At 50.4% G+C, this 9,596-nt stretch overlaps 1 protein-coding gene across 1 annotated transcript in view; it reads right to left on the bottom strand.

Moving 5' to 3' along the window:
• Positions 1 to 3,069: 3,069 nt before the first annotated feature.
• JPH2 (junctophilin 2) overlaps positions 3,070 to 9,596 on the bottom strand; it is a 32,578-nt gene continuing 26,051 nt past the window's right edge. The window contains exons 4-6 of the mRNA XM_074920244.1: positions 7,741 to 8,531; positions 6,569 to 6,666; positions 3,070 to 5,584 (exon numbers count right to left, since the gene is read on the bottom strand). Coding sequence (XP_074776345.1) covers positions 6,586 to 6,666; positions 7,741 to 8,531 — 872 coding nt within the window. The 3' untranslated portion in view covers positions 3,070 to 5,584; positions 6,569 to 6,585. The remainder of the gene's footprint in view (positions 5,585 to 6,568; positions 6,667 to 7,740; positions 8,532 to 9,596) is intronic.

Genomic DNA, 9,596 nt, shown 5'->3' with positions numbered 1-9,596 from the left:
AGAGCATGGCCATGCAGATGTCTCCCTGGGAGAACCTCTCCCCCCTGCGATACACATCAGCATCCCAGGAGCCAGCCTGCCCCAGGGCCATATTTGGGAGTAACCCACAAAACACCAGCAGTTCCCTAAAAAAGGGATGAAAATGCCACAAGGGCACCTAACACCTCCCTACAACCAGAGCAGGCTATTAGAGCTTGGCTTCTGCTCTGTGGTACAATCCTGTGAAGAGCACATTACTAAGATTAAAATAGTGGTACCTTTAAATTAGCGATACTTAGGTCACTGAAGAAGATACTGAGCAACCACTTAAATTTGATTTCAGAGACACAAGAGAGGGTGAACCACCCGTTAGGGAATGACTTTGATACAGCCCCTTTTCAATCCAGTCTGGCTCTCAGCTGCTTCTTTGAACTAATTAGTTCAAGCAGGCCTCAATTAAGGAGCTGCTAATAAAGCCTGAGGGATATTTTTACAGCAATATTAATGTGATCACTCAGCAGTTATTTGTTATTTTGCAGTTTCTGATTCCCAAGGCCTCTGGAGGGCTCTTTGGCCAGTGCTACCCCCAGACCTGCCTCCTCTCTGCTTGCTCAGACGTTGCTCCTCAGCACTCTTCAAACCAAGGCATCCATTTTGGGGAGCATGCTGTCATGCATGGCAGATGTGAGCTTGCCAGTCCCAAAGGACTGACTCTAACTTACTAAAACACCCTCAGTGTAGCAATTAACCAGCCCTGCCCCTTTCTGCCCTGACAGAGCTTAAACGCAGACCCTGATGGGAGGGCACTGATGGCATTGTTTGTGCCCCAAATCGGGGCACCTTCCCAGGTATTGCCTGAGGGAACGTATGTGACTGCAACACCATGTCCCCTGCGCCATGGGTGATGGGCAGAAGTATTAAGGACAATCTGTTCTTTTTAATTGTTGTATTTTCTTTAATAACCACCCTGTGAATTGTGCTCTGAGTGTACTGTTTCTATAGAGACAGGGGATGCTGCAAGTGCCCTAGCAGCCACTTGCTGCCCCTTCAAAAGGGAATGCCTGAAGCCATGAGCCAGGAAGCCTTTAAAAGGTTTCGCCTCTCAAGAAGAAGGTCCTGGGATGGTCCTGGTGCTAATATGATTTTGAGATGGTCAGCGAGGGCTCATGATCCTGTCTGATCTCATAGGCACACTGTGAGTGGCAGCTCAGAGGAAATAAAACAAAAGCAACTTTTTCCAGCCACGCAGTGCCAGTGAGGACAGGAGCAGGTGGCCACCGTAGGACCCCTTGCTGCTGGTCGAGCTGGGCATGGCACGCCCTTGGCTTGGCCGGGTAGGAGGAGAAAGCCAGAGATTTTGAAGCCAGGGCTGGGGCTAAGTCATGGCCAGGCATGAGGAAACATTCTGCTGGAGTCACTAACAGTGGCTTTTCCCTGTTGCATTAATGCTCCTGGGACTCACTTTGGCTTACCCCAGGAAGCGTTCTGCAGTGAAAGGCGGTGGCACAGAGCCAGCCCTGTCTCCAGCTCCTGGGCCAGAAAGCAGCACAGCAACACCTCTGTGCTTCCCAGCACCTACTCGCCGCTTGGCCACCTTGGTGCCAGCTCTTGCCCTTCCTCTCATGCAAAGATGAAGGCCAAGAGAGGGCGTTGCTCCTGAGAGCCCCGATGCCCCCCAAGGACAGTGGAGGGTAGCGTGGCTGTCCCCAGGACACCTGGGCAGGTCACTCTCAAAGGACACCAGGGCTCAGATTGCACCTTCCCTCCCACTGGTGGAGGCTAAGGCTGCTGCCCTTCGGTCACAGGATGAGGCCAGTGCCTTTATCCTGCTTCTCACATATCGGACACCTCCCTGCCCACACCCGGGGACACTCCGGGAGCAGTGTGGGGCACATTACCCTTGAAAGCAGCAGCTCCTGAAGCACAGACCCAGCACTGCCACCCCTACCCCAGGGAAGGGGCAGGCTTTTTGTTTTGCCTTTATTAGTATTTTTGAAGCAATACGTCATTGCTTTAGCAGCAGACCCACCTCCCTCCCTGCTGCCTCTGCCACACATGGGCCAAAGATCTGCTCCATTCATCAGCCTGAGATTTATGAGGTGCAAAGGGCTCCGGTTACCTTGCTGCCCCCAGCCTCCTCCCAGAGACTGGATGAATGAGATGCTGCTGGTTCCTCCCATACCAGAGGCAAAACAAGCCCAGAGGAGTGTAAAGCCATCATTTCACCAAACTCAGCTCCTTAAGTCTCTACCAAAGCATGAAATCTTCTGCCACAACACCCCTTGTGTCCTGCAGAAGTTGAGGGAGACCCTGCTGCCCACGGAGGCTGAGCCTGTGTCCCGCCAGCCTCTCTGCACAGCCCAGCTTTGCTCATGTGAGACACTCCAGAAATAGAAAAGGGATTGAAGGTTTCGGCTACTCTGGATTCCTCGGGCCCCCGGGTCCTTCTGCCCCTGGCTGGCGCTGGGCTCTGCTCTCCCATCCTCCTCTGTAAAACACTCTTCCCCTGACTGCCATTTCCCTGTCCCTCGCACCTGGCTTTCCTCTCACTTTGGCCATTTCAAGGGCCTGAGCGAGAAGACAGGCCACGGGCTGTGGAGAATCAGCCCGTGAATCCAAACTCAGGAGGACTGTGGCACCAGAGCAACAGGCAGTGATGTGCAGCTTGGAAGAAACTTGGCAGCAACCCTGGGGCCAAGAGGCAGTGAAGGGACCTGTCAGCAGCCATCTGTATCGCCCAGTCAGGCTTTGGGCCAGTGAGCCATCTTTCCTCCTGGCCCTGTGCAACCTCTGGAGGAGGCCAGAGTGATGGTAGCACACAGAGCTTGCTCAGAGCTGGATGTGTCCTCAAACATCTGGCACCAAACTTTCAAGAAGCAGTAAATTAAAACAATTCTCTTTGCAAAGAACCCCCACTATCAACAAAAATGCAGATTTTAAATAGATATTAGGGAAAAGCTAAAAAACATTCAGATGCCACCGTGCAAATTCTGCACCACATGTTGATGAGCTCTCCTGTAAGACTGGAATGAGTGCGTCAACCTGGAAAGAAATGTGGAGATTCCCTCACAAAGATCCACATGGATACAGTGAGCAGATAACTGTTTATTATTGCACGTAATCCAGCAGAACAACCGACAGAAAACTCCAGACAGTAGTACACAGATTATAGTAAACAGCTTGCAAAATCTGTGATGAAGGTATTTTTGTGTGAAGAGTGAAATGTATCTGCATCTTTGTAAGACCTGAAAAGTGTAACACAATATCCTAGTCAGTTTTGAAAGCATGCAGTTTGAGGTAAATCTGTTATTTTGCATCTAAGAAAACGAAATCCCTAAGGGGCTATATATATGTATATATATCCATACCTCAGCACAATATGGATATATTTATACGTCACATAAAAGCAAATCTACCTACTTTTCTTAGAAGGATACTAGGAGGAAAGCACATTAGTGAGTGCATATCACATGCATAAAAAATTGGGGGGGAGTGGGCAGGGAATTACATTATCACTGTCGAAAAAGATCCATTTTTGTGCTTAGTGATAAATAAAAGCCCCTCAGGTCTCTCAACGGAAATTGTCTTGGTGGTTAATAAAAGCAGTTGGCATACTGAAACTGCAGAGCTGGCAAGCAAATGCCAGCAAACGGAGATAAAACGTCAAAGGCAGCAGAGCCTGGGGTTTGCAATACATTTATACTTAAGAAAAGGAAAAAGAAAAGAAACAAATTGCTACTGAACTATGCTCTGTGGAAGTGTAGATGATGCTGCACAGCTTTCTCAGGATTGGTACAGCCACATGGCTTTTAGAAAGGGATCACATTGACTTCTCCCACAGTTAACACCACGTATTTGCTACTGTGGCAACATTCCTGAGCTGAATAATGTTAAAAAATAAACTTGGTTCACAAAGAAAAGTACTGAATTAATCTCACTCTCTTATACCATAATTAGAGCAGATAAATTAGACAGGTTTTGCCCTGTGTCTCCAGTCAGTGTAAACCCCTGCCTGTCTGCCATCTTGTCTCTGAAATCCCTTCAGATTGACCTTTGGAGCAGACTGGGCATCTGCTTTTTTCCTTAACCATCATTTCCCCACTCTTTCCAGTCCCTCAGGTTTTCCCACCCAGTCCTGTGCTGTGGGACTTCAGGATACACAGAGGTGCACAACCAACTATAAATAACATTTCTGATTATCTTGAAAAGGGATACAAAATACATATTGCTCTTAAAAGAAGGAAGAAACATGTCCAAGCACTCAGCCTCACACTAAACTGTAACTTCATCTGTGCCAACTTTCTAAGCTTGCACTGCTAAGGATCAGAGCAGATCATGGTGGAAACATCTCCTTCCAAAGGTCACTCTCTGTTGCAGCTTTGGGAAGAATCGGTGCAACCTGCCCAGGCCTCTAAGCCTTGCACACAAGAACAACAGCTAGAACTGCCCCTTTGTACTCTACCACTGCTGAAAGTCTGGCTGCTGCGCATTTTTGAGCCTAACACCCAAATACACTGGAGTCACACAGGTCTTTGCACCTTTTTTCTTTTGGGAATAACATAACCTCTCTCACGACAGCCACCCTGCATCCTCTGGCCGGAAAGTCTGTTCACTGTTGCAATGAAAGAGCACAGGAGTTCCCTTGCAGCCCAGGCACCTGTGGGCGTATGGAGGTATTTTTCTGTAAGTACCTCCTTTCCATAGTAACTTGCAACATTTCCATAGAAAAAAGGGGTAAAGGGACAAATTCAGCACACCTATTTCCTTTCCTGTTACAGCAGTAAGTCTCCCACTGCAAGATACTTCTGGGCAGAGCATTGCTTGGTGGCAGGAGAGCACTCGGACGGCGCCTGGTGCCAAAATGGACACCATGTCCACCCGCAGCACCCCCACATGCACGAACAGCCTCAGATCAGCCAGTCCCTCGCACCCTACCCCGTGGCCCCCCTCCGTGGCGTGTCGGCAGGCATGGGCAGGACTCCGGTTACACTTCAACAAGCCCAATTTCAACTTTCTCCCCCTCTCAGTCCTCCATACATGGAAGACGACTCCAGGTGACAGGGAAAGAAAAGACTTTTTGTTCGTCCCTTTGGATGACTTCCAAGCATGGAGAGCAATGCTGTCCAGCCCTAGCCGTGGCACGGCTCTCATGAGTCATTTTGGTTGGTTGTGTATTGCTTCATCTCCACATCATGGATGATATTCTTTGGGAAATCTCTGGCACCGAGTCAACCAAGGGAGTTACAAGACACATCAGTGTGCACACATGAGACCTTCTCACTCGTTCTCCTACAGCTACAGATAAATCCCTCATCCCTGGTATGACAGGACAGTTGATGGCTTTGGTGAGAACAATTTAAGGCAACTGCTACTTTATACAAAGAAGAGAAGGAGGCTGAATTGCAGAAACCCTGGCTTTTCCTTGGTAGATTGCAGAGGCCAGACGCAGCCTGGGAGCAGGGAGACTGAACTGATCTTCAGGCACTTTCATTTAAGGTTGATGTTGGCAGTGCAACCTTGGGATCTCAAGTCCTCCTCTTAGGTGTTTCCAGGTGGCTGAGATTTAATCCCTGCCAAGGTCCGTGGTCTCCATCAGCAGCAACGCCTGTCCCAGACACAGATGAATGGGAGAGTCAAGGGGGAGCAAAACACAGCACTGACACACAATCGCAGCTGTCTGCGAGCCTCTCACCTGTGCAAGCTGAGTGGGGGCATAACATGACAGAAAGCAGTGCCCAGCGGAGCATTTTATCCCTCAGCGGGCCCTGGGAAGGCAGCCCAATACCCTCACAGAGGACTGAGAGGTGCCTCTCGCATTATGTTCATGTGAGACCCAAGGGTCAGGTTCAGCCTTGATGCATTTTGTTTGGGCCCAAGGCAACAGAAATCTTGTGCAAACCCACGATGTGTTCCTGTGTGCAAACCCTCATCCCAATTCAAGTGGAAGACCTCAGCAAGCTCCAGTTTCACCTTAGTCAGATACACATCTCAGCTCATATCTACTTTTGGTAACACAACTACATAACAGTGGCAGAACTAGCACTGGTGCAGTTAGAACTGCAAATTTCAGAATTTCACATTTCCTTTGTGTTCCTGCCTCTTGCTGGGCTGAGTGCCAAGAAATATTGCAATGTACAAGGTTCCTGGCACCAGTGGCCATGGAACAGCAACTCGAAAGTGTTTCTTGCAGCTTATTTGCAGAAAACAAATTTCAAATTTAACATCACACATTCTTGCACTGGAAGTCTCCATGAATCATGTCCATCCAACTGGGAAGGCAAAACTATACTGTGGGATTGCATCCAATCAACACAGTTCAATTTTTTACTTTGAAGAAATGATTTTATGAAAAGACTAGAGAACTATCCACTGAAATTACTCCACAAATCACTGTTTGAACAGACAAGGGGTTACTGAGAATCTCAACGCTCACTGCAAAGCAACTGCATCTACTGAATAAATGCCCATGCATTTTCATCACCAGGGCATCCATTAGTGAATGATCTGTATTGTCAGTAAAGCCAGTCAATCCTAAAATGTCCACAGTGACATCTACAAAATGAGGATAAAATCTCATTGTGTGTCTTACCTTGTCTGAGGGGCACATCATGTCAAAAAATGTACAAACAGGATAGCCAGACCAATGTTCAATAAGATGACCATGCAGATCACGATTGTGTTAGGTCCCTGAAAGAAAAAAACAAAACATATTATATACCACAATTCCAGGTGAGGAGACAGATGCAGAATAATTCTGCTATTCAAAACCACCAGAATCATCCCCTCTCAACGCACATAAATCTGACACTTAACAACCAGCCTGAATTTCAAACTAGTTGTGTATCTATCAATCCTTATTACTATTTCATCCCTGAAAACTCCTTCCGGAAGGCTAAACCAGGCTTCTTCTGAGGCTAAAGCAAATTAAAGGAGACCCTGACCACAGGCACACAAACTGCCAAGCTGCTTCCCCCAACTCCTTTCTCTACCCACATCACCACATTTGTAAAGTTGCCATTTTTAAGATAAACAAAGTCATCTGTATGAGATTGCTCTAATTTCAGACAAAAATATTTCCAAACTGTGGTTTTCTAAAGTCACATTGGAACCATCCATGTCCAAAGGGCTGCAAGAGGAGAAGCAGCGGGCTAATAAAATGTCTGGTTTTACAGCTGTATTTGCTAACAGACAAACCAAATTTCAGTGACTATATTTTAAACCTGGGAAATTAGCTGGTGATTCAATATCACAGCTCATCTTAGGAGGTGCCCCTACTGCAAAAGAGTAAAAGTAACAGGTAGAAAAGAAACCCCACTCAGGGTTTTCTTCCCTGTCCTACATTTTGCCCCCCCAGCTGTCCAGATGCATGTTGGTTGGTGAAGGGGTGGGAAAAGGAGAAAAATGTAAAAAATACATCAAAAGATGCCTGTTTTTCTCAAATTTTGAAATAAGGACATGTCTGAGAACATATCTACCCTGGTACAGGGAGGCAGATAAAATAACAGGGTTATGAACGTCAGCCCCAGCAGCCAGGACAGGGCGGGCTGGGAAGGCATCAGGAGAGGGGAAACCAAGAGTCTCCTTCAGCAAGCTTTGGGATCCCAGAAAGAGCTTCTGGTCACCACTCAGGGCTCACTGCAGCTCCGAGGCCAAGGGCTCTGCAACACAGCTGGGCCCTTTCAGACCTCCTGAGGAAAAATAAACCAAAAAAAGAGGCAAAGGCAGCTCCCAGAGGTGCCTCCCCAGCCTCTCCCACATCACCTCTTCGCACTCCTCCGCCTCCTGTGCTGCCACCACTGCCGCCGCTGGGGCTGGGCCCCGCTTGGCCCCCACCTTGGGCTCCGTCCGCCCCGGTGCCCTGGCCTCAGTCTTCTTGTCAGCAGCAAGCTCGGCCCGGCCCGCAGCCCTGTGCTCGGGGCTGGGGCGCTGCTTCAGCTCCTTGGGCTGGGGTGGCTCCGGCTTGGCCTCCACCCTGGCTGCCACCTTCTCCTCCCGCTCCTGCGGTGGGGTGGAGGTGCCACCCCGGCGCTGGGGGTCCCCCCGGGGCTCAGGGGAAGGCAGCTCAGGCTCGGGGAGCGGCTCCTCCTCATAGTCCACGGCGGGGGAGACCGGGGAGGTCCGGACGGCATAGCTGTGGTAGCCCTTGAAGAGCTCGACGTCGGGCTCACGCGCCATCCTTTGCAGCGGCCCGATCTCCATCTGCTCAGCGGGACGCCCCCGGCCCCGCGAGGCCGGCCGGCCCTCACCCTCCGGGGGTGCTGGGCTCCCACCGCCCGCCCGGCTGCCCGCCTCGGCCCAGCTGCCCGGACGGAGGGCACCATCCTGGCGGGGGGCCGCCTTGGCCCGCTTGGCCTCCGGAGGGGTGGCGGCGGGGCTGGGGGCTGGGCTGGCGCGGCGGCGGGCCTCATCCTGCTCGTGGAGCTGGGGGCTGTCGGGGGGCGTGGAGGGTGGCGGGGCACCCTCGGGCCGTGGCGTCTCCTCCTCCATGTTGATGGTGTGCTCTGCGTTCTCCATGATCTCCTGCAGCAGCTTCCGCTTCTGGTACTCGGGGCCTGCGGAGAGAGGGGTTGGTGTGAGGAGCTGCCCCTGGACCCGAGGGACAGCAGACTGCTCCAGCTCCATGCCACCATCATGCCTCTGACAGCTGTGGCCCCAGCCCCAACGGGGTTGGGGACAACCGTGAGAGGATCCAGGCTGTAGGCTGGGGGAGGAGGTGCTGCCAAACCAGAGCCTACTTTCAGGAGGGATCTCCCCCAGGAGCAGCCGGAGGCTCTGAGCCCCACCGTGTGCTGTCCAGCTGGGAAGAGCCAAAGGAGCAGGCGGGGAGCTCCCGATGAGGGTAAAGAATCAGCAAAAATCTGCAGCCCAGCTTTCTGCAGTCACACAGATGGGTTATCCTGGGGCTAAACAGGATCCAGCTCCCATCCAAGTCTTTTTTTTTTTTTTTTAATGGCTGGGAGACTTTTCCATGTGGCTTATTTGGTGTTTAATTGCAAGGTAACTTCACAAATGATACCAGGGATTCCCAGTCTCCTCGGAAAAGGCAGGTATTCCCAAATGATCTACCTGTCATCTCTCGGGGAAAAACATGTTTCACAGCCCTCCTCTCAGCCACTGAGAGTAAGAGGAGCAAAATTACCTGGCACCATAACATAAGGCATCTCAGGGCTTTGGCTTTCATACTGGCATCATCTCCCCTGATGACCTGTCAGCTCTTAGCAATGTTGCTCTCACTTCAATTATTTAACCACCATTAAATCTTTACTTCTTGTTAACCCTAGACCATGTCTGCAAAGCAAATTGCAGCCCAGCTAGAGTCTGGGGAAGTCAGCCAGAGCCTGACACCAAAGATCTCCATCGTGCTGGGAGGCCGGCTGAGCAAAATCCACCACTGAACAGCTGGGAATATCTTTTGGAATAACAACCCTGCACAGTGCTCTGCGTGCTGGGACCCACCCTGGGACAGGGGTCCCTGCATGTCACCATGGTGCTCACAGCATTTGAGAACAAGAGGGGTGTGTTCCTTATGGGCAGCATGAGGTTGCAAAGCAGCTTGTTTGGAAGCAAAGCACTTGCTTTTGAAAGTGTCTTTGGTCTCATTTTGCTGAATCCAAGTG

This window comes from Athene noctua, chromosome 16, assembly GCF_965140245.1.
Source record: "Athene noctua chromosome 16, bAthNoc1.hap1.1, whole genome shotgun sequence".
Taxonomy (NCBI): Eukaryota; Metazoa; Chordata; class Aves; order Strigiformes; family Strigidae; genus Athene; species Athene noctua.
The sequence above is the reverse complement of the archived record's forward strand: the minus strand, read 5'-3'. Positions and strand labels throughout refer to the sequence as shown.